The sequence below is a fragment of the Fistularia commersonii genome, chromosome 3 (genome assembly GCF_037954325.1).
Source record: "Fistularia commersonii isolate RoL2024-O1a breed Wild chromosome 3, RoL_Fcom_v1.0, whole genome shotgun sequence".
Lineage (NCBI taxonomy): Eukaryota > Metazoa > Chordata > Actinopteri > Syngnathiformes > Fistulariidae > Fistularia > Fistularia commersonii.
Window position 1 is genome coordinate 25,762,921 of NC_141286.1, and position 22,278 is coordinate 25,785,198.

The following is a 22,278-nucleotide window of genomic DNA, read 5'->3' on the forward strand; positions in this document are numbered from 1 at the left end:
GTTTTTTTCTAGAAATTCAAAACAATTCTTCTTCTTCTTCGTGGCCACAAACTGGTTTTTGTTTTGTTCACGCCCTGAAAGCCTCATTTGTTGATTGAATGCACCTGGTTGATGCCACTGTTTGGTTTCTTGAAGAGCTAATTTCTTGGTTTGAAGGACAACTTTACCTTCCAAGTATTTATTTTTCATCCAAAATATTCCAAGACAAACAAGAGGGTATCAGTCGCGCTAAATTAGCTTTTTGGCACCCATTAAGAATTGCCTAAAAGTGGAATTTGATTTATTTTCTTTAACCTGCAACTTGGAGGACTTGAAGCATTTTGTGTTTCTGTAAACAACCATGACGAGTTGATGTTCTCAACGCGAGTGGACGCTCCTGTCGCCGAGCGTCTTCCTGTCGAATCCCTTTGAATAAAGGGAATATTTAAACTCAATCTCTTCCTCGGTGGTTTGTTTCTGAGTGCCGAGCTTGAGTTGCACCTTTACCGCGCTCCATCACCGCCGGCGTGAACGCAAAATACAAAAAATTCTTACGACTTCCTGGAAGCAAACCGCAGCTGGACGCTTCTTAGCAGCGAGCGTGGAGACAGATGTAGAAAAGCCCGACATGCGTATTTAAGATTCCCCGGCAACGCTAGCGGGGTATTTATCACGGTGAGCGTCCTGGAAGTATTTTTATCCGGAAAATGTTTTAAAACAGCAGTACTGCGTTCCAGAGGACGGGCGGGGATGATGGAGAGGCAAGGACTATTAAAAATGGGTTAAGCTTGTCTCTGCACTATTTCTAACAGGCTCAGTTTGTTCCCCGCGGGTCCTCGGTAATTTTGAATGTGACCCTGACCCTGTGCTTCTTCAGTGCACACACACACACACACACACACACACACTCTGAAGATTGCCCCACGCTCCACTGGACCTGAATCACACTTAATGCACTCTGCAGCTCCTGTCGGACTCGGTGAGGAGGAACGTGTTTGCCGTCCGCCGTAAACGTGGTACGTCCGGGCGCCTCGGCGGGACGGGCTTTTTTCGGAGAAAGATGTCGGATTCCCACGTCGCCGTTAACGGACCCGACCGGGGTTTCTCTGCGGAAGAAAAAATATATTTATCTGTTTCCAGATAAATCCACTCACATGAAGTCCTGCGGATTATTTTGACCGCGATTTATTTCTATCTATAATTTCATTCATGTAATATTCATACGACACATTCCTAGAAGATTGACAAACCTATTTACTTATGCAATGATATGTGTGATTTTCATAATAACGCTTCTCTGCACACACCAAGCCTTCAGCCAATATCTTGAGAATAATAACTCGAATCAGAATATTTTATATGAATGAAAAAAAAATGATACATTTAATGAAAAAACAATGGATGCTATGCTATAAGTCATAATATACTGCTCAGAAAGGGAACACTTGAACAACACAATGTAACTCCAAGTCAATCACACTTGTGTGAAATCATAGTGTCCACTCAGGAAGCAACACAGATTCATTTTGACTTGTTTTAAGGACATTACATCAAAGTTGGATCAGCCTGGAGTTTGTTTTTACACTTTAATTTGGAGTGTGATTCCTAATCCAGACCTCCATGGGTTGATACAATTGATTTCCATTGATCATTTTTTGTGTGATTTCGTTGTCAACACATTCAACTGTGTAAAGAGCAAAGTATTTCATAAGAATATTTCATTCATTTAGATCTAGGATGTGTTTTTTAAGTGTTCCCTTTATGTTTTTTTGCGCAGTGTAGATAGAAGCAGACAGAAACAGTTATAAGATAGCATACAAGTCAGTTCCAATGCTATACAATGGATGAACGGACAGATAACGGTAAGAACGGTTGTTATAGCGATGAAAGGCAATAGATGGATAGAAGCCGACGGATCGATTGATAGACATATCTTGGTTCATAAACCTCTCCATCCGGCTCCGACCTCCTGCTGCTCCTCAGCTGCCGGCAGCCTTTGAGCCTAATGAAAGGCTCCATCACCGAGAGGGAGCGCGACACTTCCTGATTAGACGCCGCCCCCCGCCGGGACCCGTTGATGTCTTCGGGAATCGCCCGAGACGCCACCTTCACCCGAATTAAGAAGTCGGAATTCAAGGTTGGAGGCTTTCCCCCGGCTGGCGGTCTCAGCCGCCGGGAATCCAGGGAGCGGAAGGCGCCGCCGACATGAAGGTTTAGTTCGAAGTCTTCAAGTAACGCTTTGATTGGAGTCAAATCCAGAATTTCCAATTTTTGCGAAAAGTAAGACAATCACATAAAGAGACCAGTCGCCTTTTCATTCCAACCTGAAGGACAATTTAGAGCAGGGGTCGGCAAACTTTAACACCCAAAGAGCCATTTGGGAAAACACCAGGAGTTACCCTGTAGCTACTTTTTGACGTCTAAAATTAAAGATACCACTGTATATATTGCTATTTCATTTTTTGCCAACCTGTGGTTTAAAGTCTCGACAAAATGACGGGTCTACCGGCTTCTGCGAGTGTGACGTATATTTTAAGGTCAAAAAATATATAATTTGGCTTTAATATTTCAAGATCCCATCAATCTTCCAATCTAGAACAAGAATTTAAAAAAGGGACAAACAAATAAAATACATAGAATTAATTTTCCCAAGCCATTCAGATTTAGAGTCTTCTGATGAACATTGTTTTTTTTTTTTTTTTTTTTTAAATAGTACCGTGGGATGAAGAAGGAACCCAGGATGGACCACGTGGAGAAAACACAGAAAGGGGAACCTGGAGTGGAGAACATACATTGAATTCAGGCAGGAGAACATGGAGGGAACCGTGAATGGAAGACACCAAAATGAAACCGACCACAGAAGCTTCTGTGGTCTTATAAACAGAAGGTTCTGGGTGACTGAGAAAGCCGTCAATCATCTGGAGAAGCAGCGTGAAGGTGCAGCTCGAGCTGGTTCTTCCTGCCCGACATTCACCTTCATGATTGATGTCCGATGTGCCGTAATCCTTCAGCAGGGTCGGACCTCCTTCTGCCGAGCTTCTCGTGGTCCTGAGGATCTCCTGGCCAGTTTGTTTTCCCACTACGGGCACGTTTTCCCCCCAGAACTAGCCAAACCGGAACGGCATCAGCGAGGTTGGCCTTTCCAATTAACACGTGGACACGGAGTACATTTCTAATTAGACAAAATAATTAATATCTTGAATTAGTTACACACCAGTAAATTAGCTTAACCGCCGGGAACGGCCTCTGCTCACCATTTCATTTATCAGCGACGCACAACCCTGCTCAGATCCCGCCTGCGCTGCCCGTCAGAAGGAACCCGGCGCACAGATCTTCCACCGAGCCCTTACGTGATCTGCTGCTGGAGAAAGCTCCGGGAAGCTCCCAAAAACATTGAAATATTAGCTCAAAACAAGTCAAGTTTTGAACCATGTTAGCTATGCTATATGCTAATTAGTCATTTATCACAAAATACCCAGAAAGCTTTTTAGCTACTTACTGGTCTCCATGCTTGAGGTGTTGCCATCATCACGGGTTGATGGCCTGGACGAACCAGGAGACCACATCCTGAAGAGGCGCTAGCTTCCTTGTTCATGTCCAAAAAGAGTAAGTCTGGACCACAAGAAGATGATCTACAGAAACCAAACATTCGACACAGAAGCAACCTTACGTGATCTGGTGCTGGAGAAAGCTCCGGGATGCTAACAACTTTGTATTTTCTCCCAAAAAACGTGAAATATCAGCTTAAAACAAGTCAAGTTTTGAACCATGTTAGCTATGCTATATGCTAATTAGTCATTTATCACAAAATACCCATAAAGCTTTTTAGCTACTTACTGGTCTCCATGCTTGAGGTGTTGCCATCATCACGTGTTGATGGCCTGGACGAACCAGGAGACCACATCCTGAAGAGGCGCTAGCCTCCTTGTTCATGTCCAAAAAGTGTAAGTCTGGACCACAAGAAGATGATCCACAGAAACCAAATATTCGACAGAGGCAACCACCAACTCCATGTGACCGGCGTAGACGGAGTGTGAGGGGGTAAGAAGGTCGGGTGGGACACCTACAAATGATCTCTAACAGCGCTAACAGGTCCATGCGAACAGCAGTGACACTCAAAAGAAACAACGGACGCCTGGTTGCAGTAGATCAAGCCCTGCACCTCAGGAACCACCAAATTGAAAGGTACACCGGAGAGGATATGAGGTTACGATCATGACTAGCATTGGTGGAAGGACATGACTGAAGCCAGGATAGGAAGAGCAGGAGGTGAAAGAGAAGTGCATCATGGGATACCCCAATTTTAAGGGCTAGCCTGGTGCAAACCAAAGCTTCCTGAAAAAGGAATGGTTAAAGCTCGTTCCTAAACAAAGGGTCATGGATTCCGGAGGTGAGGCCTGATTCAAACTCAGACCCTTGGAGGGGTTTTTAGTTACAAGGGGATGAATTGAGGGCGGTCTACAAAGCTACAAAAGGGGCCTCCACCCTCGGGGGGCTCAGGAAGCCTGGTCGGGGTCGGGAGTCTCACATACACCGACGAGGGAAGGCACCGGTCAGGGGATGAAGATCCACCTGGAAGGGATGAATGGCATGATGGGGAGGACGTCCTGCCGGGAAGGGGACAAAGGGACTCGGGTAGATCCATGTGGAGATACCCATTCAAGACAACCATCTGGCCCTGAAGGGCTCGCAGCAAGCTCCTCTTAAGCTCTCCTCGACGAGGCCTCACGATCCACAGGTGTGCATTGCACCTCAGTCGAAATCGCTCCATCGGGCGCACTGGTGAAAGCCTGAGGTGAAAGGAGACGCAGACCACACGGACACATGACAAAGAGAGGGTGTCCTAGGGGACGAGTGAGAAGAGCAGCTAATGCTAATGGTGGCTGTTTGGTTACAGAAATCACGGTCCGTTCGAGATCAGGAACAAGATGGTGATTATCACTTCTGTGCATTTTCATCTATTTTGGTGCCTCGACATTATTTCATCCGTCACTCATAGTGACCTTTGCATGGGGTGTTGAACATCTCCACCCCCTCCGCGGGGCGTAATTGGCAAGAAAACAGAAATAGGAGCCGTGATGGCAGGTGGAAACATCGGCCGGAAAGTGCGATTTCACCCGATCGGTTTGAGTCGGCCAAACAATTTTTACTTTTGATCCGTTTCCTCCAAGAAAAAGTCAAGATGGAGTCCCTCGTCCCTTGAAAAAAAACACCTGAAACATCGTCCCGACGCCCGAGAGGACAGACGTGCCATTTCAGATTAAATGTTACTTGCTTTTACAAGGTGTTTGTGAACCTTGATTTTGTTGTTTTTGTTATTTTTAGCTGGGTGAATGGCTCCGAGCGTTAATATCACCCCGCTCTTCTGGGATGGAGACAAACAAGCCGGCTCCTGCCTTTCAATGTTCATTCCTTTTAAATAGAAAATGCATGTATTCATTTTCCAAAGTGTTCAATAGCTCCAGGTGAGGGAATCGTCTTCATTCAATTCAAACAAAGTACTTGTGTTTGGCTCGCGGAGCGCTGATCCAATGGAAATGAAGGATTAACGCTAGCTGCTAGCATTACCTCCAGGGTTCATTCAGTAATATTGCATGACCCGCCGACGCCGATAAGAAAAGCGTCAGAACAGGAACGAGCTAACTGGCGAAGATATTTTTTTCTACTGCGATTATTTATTCATCCGTTTGTTGATTAATTCATCATCCGTGCATCCGGTCGTGCACGCGGCCTGTTCACGCCGTCGAAACAACTCACTATTCATTCTCTTCTCTTTCATTCGGTCATTCATTTATTCACTCTTTCATTCATTCACCTCAATCCGCAAAAAATTCAAAACCGCAGGCCAATATTGATATTTATTGGAAAAGAAACTTCCTCCAGATAGAACAAACTGAAGCGAAGCTAAATACGACACAATATAAAACTAAATGCTAACTTTCTTTTAGCCATTTTAGGGGAGGTATTAGCAAAAGGTCGCTATGACGACTGTCAACAAAGGAGGGGGAGTTTATGGGCCCTGTTGTGATTTTTACACCAAAACACCAGGAGAGCATTCTGGGATTTGTAGTATTAGCGCTGTAGGCTAGAACACTAGCGCGCTAGCTCTAATAGCCATTTGAAAAGGCATCACCGGGAAATTATAATTACAATCCAGGACAAAGTTTGATTCCCAAGCCTAAGGGATGCGCCGCTACACGCGTGTTCACACGTGTCTTGCCGTAACTTATTTTATCCTTGTATGTCAAAGCCCATTCGCATCCTGCTTATTTTTGTTTATTTTTGTCATCGCTATAGTCACTCTGTTTATGTTCCCATCCCTGTTCTTGTCATTTTGGTCGTCTATTTTCACCCTTTCTGACTTTTTTGTTTTTCCTTTTTTGCCACTCTGTTAAATTTGTGTTCTTCTGTCTTCTGCCTCTCTATTTATATTTATATTCCTATTTATTTATCTTTTGACATTATAACTGTTACACTGCTATGCAGACCTCCACAGGTTTACACAGTTGATTTCCGTTGATCACTTTTCTGTGATTTTGTTGTCGGCACTTTACGCATTTAATAAGAATATTTCATTCATTCAGATCGAGGATACCTTACTTTAGTCTTCCCTTTATTTTTTTGGAGCAGCATATATTTAACACTGTTAAGCTTTCTATTTTAGATCAACTTTCTTGCAGTGTTCATTTTCTGCTGTCAGTGATTAAAAAGTCTCTGCTGTGAGACGAGCAAATATTATAATATAATATTATAAAATACTATAATGTTACAAAAATAAGCAATATTTTATTCTATGCTATTTTGTAAATTTTCCCATCACTCTCCAGTCACCTGGAGTCGCAGCAGCCAGATGGCGCTGAAGGCGGCAGCCTGTCGCAGCAACTTGTATTATTTTAACTCTCTCTTCTTCTTTTGCTAAGAATAAGAATAAGAATAAGAATAAGAATAAGAATAAGAATAAGAATAAGAATAAGAATAAGAATAAGAATAAGAATAAGAATAAGAATAAGAATAAGAATAAGAATAAGAATGAGAATAACTTTATTTATCCCAAATGAATTGTTTTTGTCTTCTATCTTTTAATTGTCTTTCTATTTATACTTTTATTCATATTTATTGATACTGTAGCTGCTAATTATGCTGCATTGACAAATGAGTTTCCCCTTTGGGGATCAATGAAATATATCTTATCTTATCTTCTCTTCTCTTCTCTTCTCTTCTCTTATCTTATCTTATCTTATCTTATCTTATCTTATCTTATCTTATTGCACGTTGTCTTATCTTATCTTATCTTACTGTACCTTGTCTTATCTTACTTTACCATACTTTACCTTACCTAATCTTATCTTATCTTATCTTATCTTATCTTATCTTATCTTATCTTATCTTATCTTATCTTGTCTTGTCTTATCTGTCTCATAATGTCCACTCCCTCTGTCCTCCCAGAGAATCTAAGACGTGCATCCATTCACCCTCTCACTGACCTCCAGGTTCTCCAGTGAACCTCCTGCATGTGTTCACCCTGTGTGAGGAACCCTGAGGAACCCTGAGGAACCCCCACGCAGACACAAGGGAGAACCCGGAGAAGCCGCCGTTGGAATCCGACCAGAGGACCTCCTCGCTTTCTGCAACGATACATTTGTTTCTTTAAATAAATAAACGGTGAACAAAAGCTTTCGGTCGTGGCGACACATGTTTACGTTACAAATCAATTAACACCCTCCTGAATTCCCACCCAGCAGCAGAGACAAAACATTTCGACGGGAAGAGACAGATGGGAGATAAACTGGCTCTCCGTTCAGTGTTGCACTGCGAAATGCAGCGGCCCATTTGTACGTTCGTGTGTGTGTGTGTGTGTGTGTGTGTGTGTGTGTTGGCATGTGTGCACACCATATGGGCACGGTCCTTTCATCATAATGTAATTTACCAAATTCCCTGCCAAATCTTCCACACCACTGGGTGCCCACCCGGGGTCCGAGAGGGGGGGGGGGGCAAGGCTGCATGTGCTCAAAGTCAGATGACATATTTCTAAGTGTGTGTGTGTGTGTTTGCATGTGTGTGTGTGTGTGTGTCGGTGTTGGAGAAACAATAAGGGAAGTGGTGGGAGGGGCGGGTGGCGAGAGAAAGCTGCAGATCAGGAGAAAAAAAAGAGCAAACTTCTCTGCAAGTTAATCGGTTGCCAGGGCGACACCCTATATACATATATAAAATTATTTTATTTTTTTATCTATTTATTTATTTGTTTTTTTGTTTGGTTGACTTTTATTTTGTTTCATTTTCTTTTTCTTTATTTTTTTTTTTCGTTACTTTTTTTTAAACAACCTAGAGATTTTCAACTGAGTTGTCTGGGTGACCAGTGTGTGTGTGTGTGTGTGTGTGTGTGTGTGTGTGTTTGGCTGCCACACTCAGAGCACCTTACCGTGCACGGCTCTCATTCCTCCCACTCATCCTTTTTCCCGCCTCCACTCCTGTCCCTTCATCAATGCATTATATCGAGCTCTCTCATTGGGCAGCTTCCAAAGGGGGCGGGGCTACCACGGCTTCTCGCCGGGCGTCCACCAATATTTATTTTATGAATATTAAAATTATCATTTCAGTTGAAATCCGGTCCAGACCTGCTAATAGATAAGATAAGATAAGATAAGATAAGATAAGATAAGATAAGATAAGATAAGATAAGATAAGATAAGATAAGATAAGATAAGATAATATTCAGTTGTCACAGTCGCATTACAGGGTAGAAAAATGTGCAAATTGTAATTGTAAGAATATGCAAATACAGGATACGGATACAACTAAAGAAAGACGGTATGCAAAAAACACAAGAAAATGAAAATATAAAAGGAAATAAAAGCAACAGCTTGTGCAGGGTGTTCAGGAGGAGATGTGGGTAGAAAAATTGAAAATATAATAGGTAAGGTGTCCTGGAGAATGGATAAATATATGCTTAAACAAGTCAAGCAGACTTGTGTAAAAGCAAACAATGATTCATTTTGACTTGTTTTAAAGACATTATATCAACCTCGGATCAGCCTGAAGTGACTTTTTACACATTAATTTTGATTCCAGACCTCCATCGGTTCATACGTTTGATTTCCATTGATCATTTTGTTGTCGGCGCATTCAACAATGTAAAGAAGTATTTAATCAGAATATTGTATTCATTCAGATCCAGGATGTGTTATTTTAGTGTTCCCTTTATCTTTTTTCCTTGTGTTATTTACAATGCATCTTTTTCATCACCCGTTTTCCAGGCACTGTTTCCGGTGCGTATTTGTGGTGCGGCCTAAATACGTACATAGATTTATTTAGTTATTTGTAGTCGGTGCAGCTTTTATTCAGGTGCGCTCAATAGTGCAGAAATTACGGTAAATATAAAAACGGTAAGATTCATCCGACGCGTTGTTATTTGGCGCCGGATAGTAAAAACCCACTCCGAGGAACGTTGCTGTCGTCTCAAACATCGTTGCTAGCTTGTCCCGCTTTTCTTTTTCCTTTTACTTTAAGTCGCTCGCACACATTTCTATATCATTACACCGATTATGTTTACGTCTGTCCCTCCTTGGGTGCGTCTGTTCGCCGGCCGACTAAATCCCTTTTTTCGAGCGTCGCCCCTTTTTGCAGGAAATCTAAAAATCGGCGGATACTTTTGTGAAATGGGAAGGAACGAGTACACGAAGCGAGCAGGTGACGCGGGAACAAACGGCGCCGTGCTGAGATTTATACGCCGCGTGGGAGCGTTCAGCAAGAGTCGAGATATTGACCCCTGTTACGAAGCTCTTGTCGCGTCGACGTCCGACATTGCGCGAATCCATCACCCTAATCCGAAACCTCGGAGTTCCACTCCGTCTTCTGGTTGTTTATCGACGGACACGACTCAATTTATCCTTCGCCGTAAATCTTCCCGAGCAGGTATTCAAGTTCTCATTAAAGCGTTTTTAAGGCGTCTCCTCGATCGGACACCCTTGCAAGCTCTTTCCAATAACGGCCTCCCTGGGACGTTACATTACGGCTCCAGCCTGCCGATCCGTTGTGTTTAGAGCTCTCCGAGGTATTGAAATGTGTGTGTGTGTGTGTGTGTGTGTGTGAGCCTCGTCCGGGGGGCAGCTGATGAAAATGCATGAGAGCGGCTTTGCCCTTCACTTATCAAACTTAGAGGGAACGGTGTGTGTTTGGAATCGGGGAGGTGCAAACTCAAGTGTTTATCAACTTTGGATTTGGAGCACTCGCGCAGAGGCGGGACTTTATTTATACACTCCGTCCTGACAGGAAGTGCTTATGCCGGCGGAGAAGGCGTTGTCGAATTGTTCGCTGGGTTCCTGCGCGAAAACGATAAGGCGCCGGCGGCCATGTTTGACCACGTTTTCACACCAACCCCCCCCGGGAAAAAAAAAAAAAAAAAAAGAAAAAAAAAGCGGAGATCCTTGATGCACGGCGGCGAGCACCTTCAGCGCAACGTCTCCGGCGGGATTGATGTGAACATGAGAATCTTGACCTTCATCGCCTCGCTGTGCTTGAAGCGGCTGCTTTCTTGCAGCGCGAGCCGGGCTGCCAGGAACACGTCCAAATGTTGTTTAAACCCCGCGAGTGAAGCTCGGGCGGAAGGTTGCGGGTTCGATTCCCGTCCGCGTGCCGATGTTAGCTCCCGGCGGGAGGCTCCGGTCCAATCAGAGCGGTCGTTTTTCCCGTGAAACGACGGATTGAGCGTTAAAATACGACACGAATACGACACGTTATCGCTGAAAACGCATCCCGGGTTCCTCCGCGGTTCATCATCCGCGCCGCTTTTTCAAATCACTCCTTCAAAGGTATTGAATTTATATGATTTTTTTTTTTTTTTTTTTTTTTTTTTAGCCAATCCTAAAAATAAAGTGGATTTTTATTATTCATTTATTCATTCATTTCTTATCTATGCCACTTATCCTAAACACACAGTTGGAGGAGGAGGCTGGGGTGGGCGGTGGTGGAGGCGGTGGGCGGGCAATTCAAGCTGTCACTGGCCGAGTCATTGGCCAACTCACCTGTCAATCACAGAAACATACGACTATTCATTCTCTCTTAGAGACAAAAGAACGCCTGCAAGATCGAAACAAACATTCACAAAAATCGCCCTCCAATTAACACGCAATCTTTGGTCGGGAAAGACAGAATGAACACGTCATCTGGACACAAACGATCATTCATTCATATTCATGCAACCATGCAATCTTATATTTGTCTCCATAGAAACGTGCACATAGAAACACACAATCCACCCTCTGGTTCACATGTTATATAGAGACAAAATCAATGTTCAATCTGCCATTTGTCTCTGTGTGACATGTATATGACACATCATATAGAAAATAAAAAGTATTCACCCTCTCTTTCACATGATATGGAGATATGCAGTCTCTCATTCACATTTATGCAACCATCCCATCTCTCATTTGTCTCAATAACCTGACATGCATTCACTCAGGTTATATAGAAATACACCTGTCGTTCACACCTGTCAATCACAGGGCTATTTATGGAAACACGCAGCCGTTCGTTCTTTCGTTCGACTCGATACGACGTGAAAATGAGAGAATAAATACGTCATACTGAGAATAAACAACCATTTATCCGCTTATTCAGTAGAAAAGATAGAATATTCCTTTAATCGACCCCCTCGGCGGAAAATAGACACTGCAAGAAAAGTAAATATAAAAATAACTAAAAATAAACAATAAACGGTGTTAGCGATATATAAACAAAACGTTGACAATATATAAAGGTGGTCCTCATTTAACCACGTAGTCGGTTGACGACGAGTTACGATAAGATTAAAATATGCGTGGGATGAGCTGGGAATGAGTATGTATTGTATGCGAAGATAAATATTAAAGGGAAAAAAAAGTAAAATAGAGCAGTACAAATTGGCGATTTGTATGCAAAAAACTGTACGGCGCGACACGACACACACCTCCGAGATCAATAAAGCCTATCTTATCTTAGATAATAAAGAAACAAGCACGCGCTCCAATAGAAAAGAATATAATTCGCCTTCGACAGAGACGGACTTATACGCAACACGGAAATATATTCACTTTTTCATCCGAGCGTCTGATAGACGTAAACATTCACGTCATTCATTCCTTTTGCAGGAATTGGGATTTGAACCGGCAACTGTGTCCCCGCGAGGCCGGCCGGGCCTCGCCCTTTCGGAGAAGACGTCCCGTGAATTTTTCCCGCACGCACAACGGATGATTTACGGCGCCGAGCGTCGCCCGGCTGATAAATCCCCCCGAAGAGCCGGCGAGCTCCGCGGCTGCACGGGCGTTTTGATTTTATTTGATAAAAGCCGATGTTATTTTCCAGCGGCGCGGTAAATCACAGAAAATCGTGTTGGTGTTGGAGAGGTGGGGGTCCTCTAACAAGATCTTTTTTTTTTTTTTTTTTTTTTTTTTTATTATTATTATTACTTATTTATTTACCTTCCCGCCCTCAGGCCATGCAGGGAAGCTGCACGGCTTCTGCCCGGAGGAATCTGGCCCTGGAGCAGGACTCAGGAAGAAAAACAGCGGCTTCCAGGTCCAAAGACTACAGTTGCTGCAGGGAGTGTGTGTGTTTGTGTGCGTGTGTGTGTGTGTGTGTGCCTGATCTCCATCTCTTCCAGTTACCGTGGTTCCACAACCGGTGTGTGAGCTGAGGAGAAGCAGGAGGAGGACGAGGAGGAGGAGGAGACAAATGTCCTGCGGATGTGGTTCTTCTCCTGGTGATGGTCAAAGGTCTCAAGAACATGTTGTGAACCTTCTGGTGGTTTGACATCGGAAACGTTCTGGAGAGAGAAAAAGAAACATTGAAAATGTCAAGGTGATGCAGGTGTTTTCTGCATCTTCTCAGCAGGTTCCTCAGCTCTCCATGTTCTCTGCCTTCATCCCTCAGGCCAAAAACTGTCCAAAGCTCACTGAAGGATCCAAAATGCTTGCAGGTGTGGATGATAGCTGACCCTGTGATTGACAGCTGCTTCCATGATTGACAGCTGACCAAGTGATTGAAAGCTGACCAAATGATTGACAGTTGACCCTGTGATTGACAGCTGCTTCCATGATTGACAGTTGACCGAGTGATTGACAGCTGCTTCCATGATTGACAGCTGACCAAGTGATTGACAGCTGACCAAGTGATTGACAGCTGACCGAGTGATTGACAGCTGCTTCCAAGATTGACAGCTGACCCTGTGATTGACAGCTGCTTCCATGATTGACAGCTGACCAAGTGATTGACAGCTGACCAAGTGATTGACAGCTGACCAAGTCATTGACAGCTGCTTCCATGATTGACAGCTGACCAAGTGATTGACAGCTGCTTCCATGATTGACAGCTGACCAAGTGATTGACAGATGACCTTGTGATCGACCGCTAACCCTGAGATTGACAACTGATCATGATTGACAGCTGCTTCCATGATTGACAGCTGACCAAGTGATTGACAGCTGACCAAGTCATTGACAGCTGACCGAGTGATTGACAGCTGCTTCCATGATTGACAGCTGACCAAGTGATTGACAGCTGCTTCCATGATTGACAGCTGACCAAGTGATTGACAGATGACCTTGTGATCGACCGCTAACCCTGAGATTGACAACTGATCATGATTGACAGCTGCTTCCATGATTGACAGATGAACCTGTGATTGACAGCTAACCGTGAGATTGACGGCTACCCCTACCTTCGATTGACAGCTGCCTCCATGATTGACAGACCACCCAGTGATTGACAACTGACCTTGTGATTGACAGCTAACCCCGAGATTGACAGCTGCTTCCGTGATTGACAGCTGTGACTGACAGTTGACCCCGTGATTGACAGTTGACCGTTCCAGGTTAAACTCCACTCTCATTCACTTCTGGAGTCAAATTGTTACGACGAGGTTTCAGTTGCCACGGTTACATTTAATTAGCAGCATTTTCTTCTTTCACCCAAAAGCGTCCGCGGTTCCTTCATCTCAAACACCGAGCCGTCACGAGTCTCAATTAGCCCACGTCCTTTCGGGAGATAAAGAAGCGGCGGCGGGGGACAAAGGTCGGCGCCTCCCTCGGAACGTCGGCCGTCAAACGGCGCCGCCGGGCGCTCTGATGTCTCGGGAGTTCAAGAAGGCGGCGGCTGCGGCGCGAGCGACGTCCCGGCCGAGTCTTAATGAGCCTTGAAACGACGGCGGCCCCTCCCACGTCAGCTTGACCTTAAAACGAAGATATTTCTTTGTATTCCCTCATTAAGCACAGTGTGTGTGTGTGTGTGTGTGTGTGTGTGTGTGTGTGTGTTTGGAGCGGAGGGGGTTGATTCATCCTGTCATCAATTATTCTATTTTGTTTTTGTTTTTTTTTCTGAATGTGGACGTGGAATTTAAACTCTGTCTATTGATATGTTTAAAAAAGAAAGTTTGATCCTGGTCACACAGGACCCCAAGCCATTTTAGAAAGTCTGAAAATCACACACACACACACACACACACACACAATGTTCGTTTTGTCTGTATAGGTTACTGCCTGGTTCTCCTGGTTCCTCACGAAGTCCAAAAACAAAGTTTGATCCCGGTCACATGCAGGACCTCAAATTATAATAATTAGAAAGTCTGAAACTCTCACACACACACACACACACACACACACACACACACACACACACACACACACACACACACACACACACACATACAATGTTCCTTATGTCTGCGTAAGTTACTACCTGGTTCTTTGGGTTCCTCCCGAAGTCCAATCACAAAGTTTGATCCCGGTCACATGCAGGACCTTTCAACTATTTCAGAAAGTCTGAAACTCTCTCACACACACACACACACACACACACACACACACACACACACACACAATGTTCCTTTTGTCTGCGTAAGTTACTACCTGGTTCTCCGGGTTCCTCCCGAAGTCCAAAAACATCCAGGAGGTTCATTGGACCCTGAATTGTCCTTACGTGTGCATGTCTCTATAAGCTGCCCTGTGATTGGTCCAGGCTGAAGCACACCTCAGCCAATGACGGTACAGGGACAGGCTCCCCCGTGACCCCGAATCTAGGAGAGGTGGTTTGGCTCATGAATGAATGGATCGACTGGATGTCTCGCTGAACGTCTGCTAACGTTCCGGATAAAAGTCCGACGGAGAAGACAGCAGGGATACGTCTCGCGGAAATAAAGCGCCGCCGGAATCGATCTTTTAAAAAAAAAAAAAAAACAAGTTTCGAGAAAATGTAGCATTTTCTAAAAAAGCGGTTTCATCTTCCAGCCGCTCGAACTCTGAGCGAACCCAAGCCAACCTTTGGTTACCACGCGACCGTTTGGATTCTGCCTGAATTCATTCTCCAGGTGGTTGAAGTGGAGATCATCCGGTCAAACTGTTAACTGTTCTCCCAAAGTCCAGAGGTGAATTTGTCTTCTAGTTTTGTCTGAATTACTCACCCGGAGGGAAAACATCCTGCCCTCCTTTGTCTCCGCCGCTTGAGTTTTCCTGCGTTTTGCATCAGGGACGGAGCGTCGGAGCGTCGGAGCGTCGGAGCGTCGACCGAAACCCTTCGGCTTTTATTTGGAGGCGCTGAACTTTTCCGCAACGCCGATCCAAAGAGTTAAACTGAAAAGAAAAGTAGATCCTTCAATACGGAGCTTTTGCTTTAACGTTTCTATAACAAACATTTATCAGCTACTTTTAGCTGCGGAGCCGCCAGAAGAGTTAGCGCTTAGCCTGAGTACAGAGACCCGGGAATGAGAGGGTGAAGGCTAATGCCTAAATATAATGTGACTGACAGTGAATGGTTGTATGTCTCAAAATGTCAGATGAATGAGTGAACGGATGTTTGTGAAAGTGATTTGTGAATGAGTGAATGGATGTATCCCGACATGTAATGTGTGAATGAATGAGTGGTTTTATACCTTTTTAGGCTGTGTGAATGAGAGGGTGAACGCAAGTAAATCCATATATGATGCGTGAATGGGTGAACGGTTATGTTTCCATAGGATGTGTGAATGAGTGAACGAATGGATGCATGTATTTTTAGGAAGGTGAATGATTGTATATCTCAGGATTTGTGAATGAGTGAATGTATGTACGTCTCCATATGATGCATGGACGAGAGCGTGACTTGTTTAAATGATTTATGTGATGGAATGGTTGTGTGTCTCCAAATGACATGTGAATGAGTGAGTGAATGGTTGCAGGTCTTTTTATGATGCAAGAATGAGAGGGTGAATGGTTGTATATCTAGCGAGTGAGAGGCTGTAAACCCCTTTAGGCTGTGTGAATGAAAGGGTGAATGTCAGTAAATCCATATATGACGCATGAATGAGTGAATGGTTATGTTTCCACAGGACGAGTGAATAAATGAGTGAACGGACGTATGCCTCCATATGATGTGTGAATGAATGAATGTATGAATGAATGAATGAGTGTTTTTCTACCTCCTTCTGCTTTGTGAATGAGAGGGTGAATGTCAGTAAATCCATATATGATGCGTGAATGAGTAAATGATAATGTTTACAAAGGACGTGTGAATGAATGAGTGAATGGACGTATGCCTCCATCTGATGAGTGAGTGAATGAATGAATGAATAAATAAAGGAATGAATGAATGAATGAATGTGGTTTTCTACCTCTTTAGGCCGTGTGAATGAGAGGGTGAATATAAGTAAATCCATATATGATGCGTGAATGAGTGAATGATAATGTTTACAGAGGATGTGTGAATGAATGACTGAAAAGACGTATGCCTCCATATAATATGTGAATGAATGAATGAATGATTTTTTTTTCTACCTCCTTAGGCTGTGTGAATGAAAGGGTGAATGTCAGTAAATCCATACACGATGCGTGAATGAGTGCATGGTAATGTTTACAAAAGACATGTAAATGAATGAGTGAACGGATGTATGCCTCCATATAATGAGTGAATGAATGAATAAATGAATGAATGACTGACTGAATGAATGAACGAATGAATGTTTTTCTATCTATTTAGGCTTCGTGAATGAGAGGGTGAATGTCAGTAAATCCATATATGACGCATGAATGAGTGCATGGTAATGTTTACAAAGGACGTGTGAATGAATGAGTGAACAGACGAATCATTCCATATAATATGTGAATGAATGAGTGAATGATAATGTTTCCACAGGACGCATGAATGAATGAGTGAACAGACGTATGCCTCCATATAACGTGTGAATGAATGAATTTTTTTCTGCCTCCTTAGGCTGTGTGAATGAAAGGGTGAATGAAAGTAAATCCATATATGATGCGTGAATGAGTGAATGATAATGTCTCCACAGGACGTGTGAATGAATGAGTGAATGAACGTATGCCTCCATATGATGTGTGAATCAATGAATGAATGAATGAATGAATGAGTGGTTGTATATCTCCTTAGGCTCTGCGAATGAGAGGGTGAATGGTTGTGTGTCTCTAATCATCGAGCGAACCATTGGACGGCCTCTCGTCCAATGAGAGCAAGGATGGGCTTCGACACCCGTCCATGACCTCGAGTGCAGGCTCGTGAATGAATGAATAAATGGACAGAAAGCAATGTATTATCTGCAAAACACACTGCGGAGATAATGCACAGGGTTGACTTCAGCTATGTGCCAATGCTGTCATCACACAGCATGTATGAGGACACACACACACACACACACACACACACACACACACACACACACACACACACACAGAAGGGGTTCAGAGATCCAAGTCCAAACACTTGAGATAGAGAGGACGACATGCAGCACATGAAACAACCCCGGCCGTGGTGCGGATCAGACGCCGGTCGCCGCCGACAACGCAGCAGGAAGTTCGCTCTCCGCCGACCGCCATGCGGGAAATACACAACACGCCGATTGAAGTGGAAATGACTCGGACGCCTTTTTCCCTTCCCACGCCACAACAACCGTGAAAGACACCGATCCACGCCGACGGAAACCCAATCGTGCGCTCGGCCGCCAGGCGGCGCTCACCTGGTTTCAACAAAGTCGGCGAAAGGTCACACACACACACACACACACACACCTACGCGCACTAGTTCCCGGTGACTTTGGACTGTACGTATAAATTTTGTATAGTCCCGCACCGCGGTGATGAATTAGCGGGGGAAGCTAACCCCCTCGGTCTTCTGCTAATATATCCATTACATGAGTGATGCTCCACCAAGCCGCTGCGCTCGGTAAATAATTCTGGTTAATTAAAGCCGCGACATCCATCCTTGCCTCGCCGTTTGCGCGTTCTATTAATAAAACAGTGGTTATCACCGACGTTGACGTCTTCTCAGGACCTGTTCATTAGGCGACGGGAAAAAGAGCGGCCGATAAGTCATCGGAGAAACGGGGTGAGACGCCAGAACGCGGCGACGCGTGTCCGTCAGAAGTACTGCTACGATAACGTCATTTATTTATCTATTTATTCATTGATTTATCGTGTATTTTGATATCCCTGAGGACTGTTGATATCCCTGTTGGGGATTACCTGATACTATCAAAAAAAATCCATATGTATATGTGTGTGTGAGTGTGTGTGAGTGTGTGTGTATAATATTGAAATAATAATAATAATAATAATAATAATAATAATAAATGTGATGATTATTATTATTGTTATTGTTATTATTATTATTATCATTATTATTATTATTGTTGTTAATGTTTCGTTGTTTCGTTGTTGTTATTATTATTATTATTATTATTATTATTATTATTTTTATTATTATTATTATTACTATTGGGCATTATAACAACAATAATAATGATAATATGATAATACCAATAATAATACTACTAATATAAATTGTTATTATTATTATCATATATAATATATGACTTACCTCATCTGTCATTATATTATATATATATATATATATATATAATTTTGACATAATAATGATAATAATTATTATTTTTTATTATTGTTATTGTTGAAGAACATATTGCATTATATTGTATAGTATATTATATCCCATTAAATATAATATTATATTAGAAGAACATATTGTATTATATTGTATAGTATATTATATCCCATTAAATATAATATTATATTACATTATAATTAACTGTTGATGCAACTGCACTTTTATTCCGCTGTCACTATTTTATTTTTTTTTTTGTGCAGCTGCATGTTAGTAGTCTTGTCACTGAGCCATATCATTGTTTATTGTTCTGTGTGACAAATTATTTATCATTGTTTCGTCCTTTTGCACGGCGAGTCTTAGAGTAACGCTATTTCAATGCTCTGTGTGTGTGAACCCATGGCTGTCATGACAATAAAGTTGACTTTTTGACTTTTTGACTTCATGACTTTGACTTTATGACATCTATAATTTCATAATTTCATAAGTTAGTCATTTAACGAACGTAGCGGCGCAGTTGTTAGCGCTTCCACGCTCACAGCAAAAAGGTCCCTCAATTCAAGCGGCAGAATTCGATCAATACAATCTTCCGATCACCTGCCTATTGATCGCCCGTTTCAGACCAGCTTCATGTCCTTCTTCTTCTCCGGGGAGGCCGAACCCCACGTCTCCGTCGTCCAATCAAATCCAATCAAAAACAATCAAATAAAAAATGAAATTAAATTGCGGATGTGATTAGAGATGTTATAAATGTTTCATGAAGAACAGCGTTGTGTGTGTGTGTGTGTGTGTGTGTGTGTGTGTGTGTGTGTAGCCTCTGTTAAACAAATCCTTCTGTTTAAATTTGGGCCAGAAGGTGGTGCAGATGATCTCAGGTTCTACAGCAGCTGCTGAACGGATTCTCTCAGTGTGGAGACCTCATGTTCTTCTGCCTGGTTCTCTTCATGTTCTTCTGCCTGGTTCTCTTCATGTTCTTCTGCCTGGTTCTCTTCATGTTCTCCTGCCTGGTTCTCTTCATGTTCTCCTGCCTGGTTCTGTCCATGTTCTCCTGCCTGGTTCTCTTCATGTTCTTCTGCCTGGTTCTCTTCATGTTCTCCTGCCTGGTTCTCTTCATGTTCTTCTGCCTGGTTCTCTTCATGTTCTCCTGCATGGTTCTCTTCATGTTCTTCTGCCTGGTTCTCTTCATGTTCTCCTGCGTGGTTCTCTTCATGTTCTTCTGCCTGGTTCTCTTCATGTTCTTCGGCCTGGTTCTCGTCATGTTCTTCTGCCTGGTTCTCTCCATGTTCTCCTGCCTGGTTCTCTCCATGTTCTCCTGACTGGTTCTCTTCAATGTTCTCCTGCCTGGTTCTCTTCATGTTCTTCTGCCTGGTTCTCTTCATGGTCTTCTATCTGATTCTCTCCATGTTCTACTGCCTGGTTCTGTCCATGTTCTCCTGCCTGGTTCTCTTCATGGTCTTCTATCTGGTTCTCTCCATGTTCTCTTCATGTTCTCCTGCCTGGTTTTGGCCATGTTCTTCTACCTTGTTCTCTTCATGTTCTCCTGTGTGGGTTCTCTCCATGTTCTCCACCTTCCCTCCACGGTCTTCAAACACATCAGGTTTACAGAAGACTAAGCGGTCAGTAGATGTGAAGACGTTGACCCAGAGGTCGGATGCGTTCTGAAAATGCAGCTCTGTGATTGACAGGTGACCCGCCGGGTTAAGCCCCGCCTCCTGCTGGATGAGCTCCGCCCTCCAGATGACCTCACCTGCAGGAGACCAAGCATGAAAGGTGACCTGTGGGATCATGAACATCATCATCTCCTCTTCCTCCTGCTCTCCCCAGCAGTTTCCGATCATTATAATTACATGTGAAGATACTGTGTAATTACACATGGCGGGCGATGAGCGGGTTTACGAGTCGAACTTGCAGCTCCTCGCTGTGAAATCAAGCCAAATTTAATGAATTACCCGAAAAAATAGGACACTCCTGGATGGATTCCCGTCTCCTCCAAGTGTTGCTGAGGAAGACGCCGAACCCCTGGCTGCTCCCCTGGAGCTGAAGGACGGCAGCCAAGCGCTCACGGTTCATCCATGATGGGTTCATCGCAGAGAAACAATTTCCCCACGAGGGATACGTTTGTCCACTAGAACCCCAAACCCTGATGCTTCCAGCATCTCCAACCTGGCAGAGCTGCTCACCGTGGGAACGGAAATGTTTGACTTTGTCCCCGAAGGGCGATTGGGGGCAACATGAGGGAGCAGCATCGAAGTTGTGAATATGTGAACATCAAGAGTCTTCTTCTTCTTCTTCTTCTTCTTCTTCTTCTTCTTTGGGCTTTCCCCTTCAGGGGTCTCCACTGTGAATCCACCTTCTCCATCTAACCATGTTCTCTGAATCCTCCTCTCTCACACCCACTATCTTCATATCCTCTCTCACCACATCCATCAATCTTCTCTTTGCTCTTCTTCTAGACCTCCAATTCCAGCATCCGTCAACCGATATTTTCACCATCGCTAACCCTGAACCAACCAACTCAACTTGGCTTCTCTGAACTTCTCTCCAAACCATCTGACTCTGATGGACTCGTTCCTGATCCTCTCCATCCTGGTCACTCCCAAAGAGAACCTCAGCAGCTTCATCTCTGAAATCCTGAAACCTGAAATCCTCCACCTTCTTGATCTCCACTCCCTGTAGCCTCACCGTTCCACCCGGGTTCCACTCATTCACACACATATATTCTGTCTTGCTGCGCTGGACCTTCATCCCTCTCCTTTCCAGAGCATACCTCCACCTCTCTAGATGTTCCCCAACCTGTTCCCTGCTCTCGCTGCAGATCACAATGTCATCTGCGAACATCATGGTCCATGAAGATTCTTGCCTAAGCTCATCTGTCAGCCTGTCCATCACCAGCGCAAACAAGAAGGGGCTCCGAGGAGATCCCTGATGAAGCCCCGCCTCCACCTTGAACTTGATCTTACCCCAACAGCACAACTCACCATTGTCTCACAGCGAGCATACAAGTCCTGCACCCGTTTAACAGACTTCTCTGCCACTCCAGACTTCCTCTCACGATACCACGTGAACATCAAGAGTAAAGTAAAAAAAAAAAAAAAAAAGCAAAAAGAGACAAAAAACTGTGCAAAACTGTGCAAATTGACGGTACCAAATCAAATTGTATGTTTGTATCGAAGCACAATGGCGGCGGCGGGGAGGGAGGAGGCACCTGCAACCCCCACGGCTCCTAATGAGCCTTGTGAGACCCCGTGGTGTTCGACGTCTGGGACTTTTCTTCCCCCGTTCCATGAATAGAACAGTACCTGGCTGGTCGGCGCCCCGACACGCCGCCCGCCGGGCAGCCTCATTTCCCCTTTCCTGCCAGACAGGAAGTAATGATGCGGCGGTGGAGGTAGGGGTGGGGAGGTGGTCGGATACCCTCCTCGCCCCCAACGGGAATAAAGC

At 44.0% G+C, this 22,278-nt stretch overlaps 1 protein-coding gene and 1 long non-coding RNA gene across 2 annotated transcripts in view; both read right to left on the minus strand.

The window, feature by feature from the left end:
• Positions 1 to 50: 50 nt before the first annotated feature.
• LOC147235974 (uncharacterized) lies at positions 51 to 3,360 on the minus strand. The gene is made up of 3 exons (XR_015104235.1): positions 3,234 to 3,360; positions 2,954 to 3,151; positions 51 to 1,085 (listed from the first exon to the last, which is right to left on the minus strand). It is a non-coding gene; the product is annotated as an uncharacterized LOC147235974 (long non-coding RNA).
• A 12,148-nt stretch (positions 3,361 to 15,508) lies between these two features.
• LOC147235975 (LIM and senescent cell antigen-like-containing domain protein 1) overlaps positions 15,509 to 22,278 on the minus strand; it is a 140,112-nt gene continuing 133,342 nt past the window's right edge. Inside the window, exon 10 of the mRNA XM_086144367.1 lies at positions 15,509 to 15,581. Within this exon, the coding sequence (XP_086000493.1) occupies positions 15,533 to 15,581 (49 nt within the window). The 3' untranslated portion in view covers positions 15,509 to 15,532. The remainder of the gene's footprint in view (positions 15,582 to 22,278) is intronic.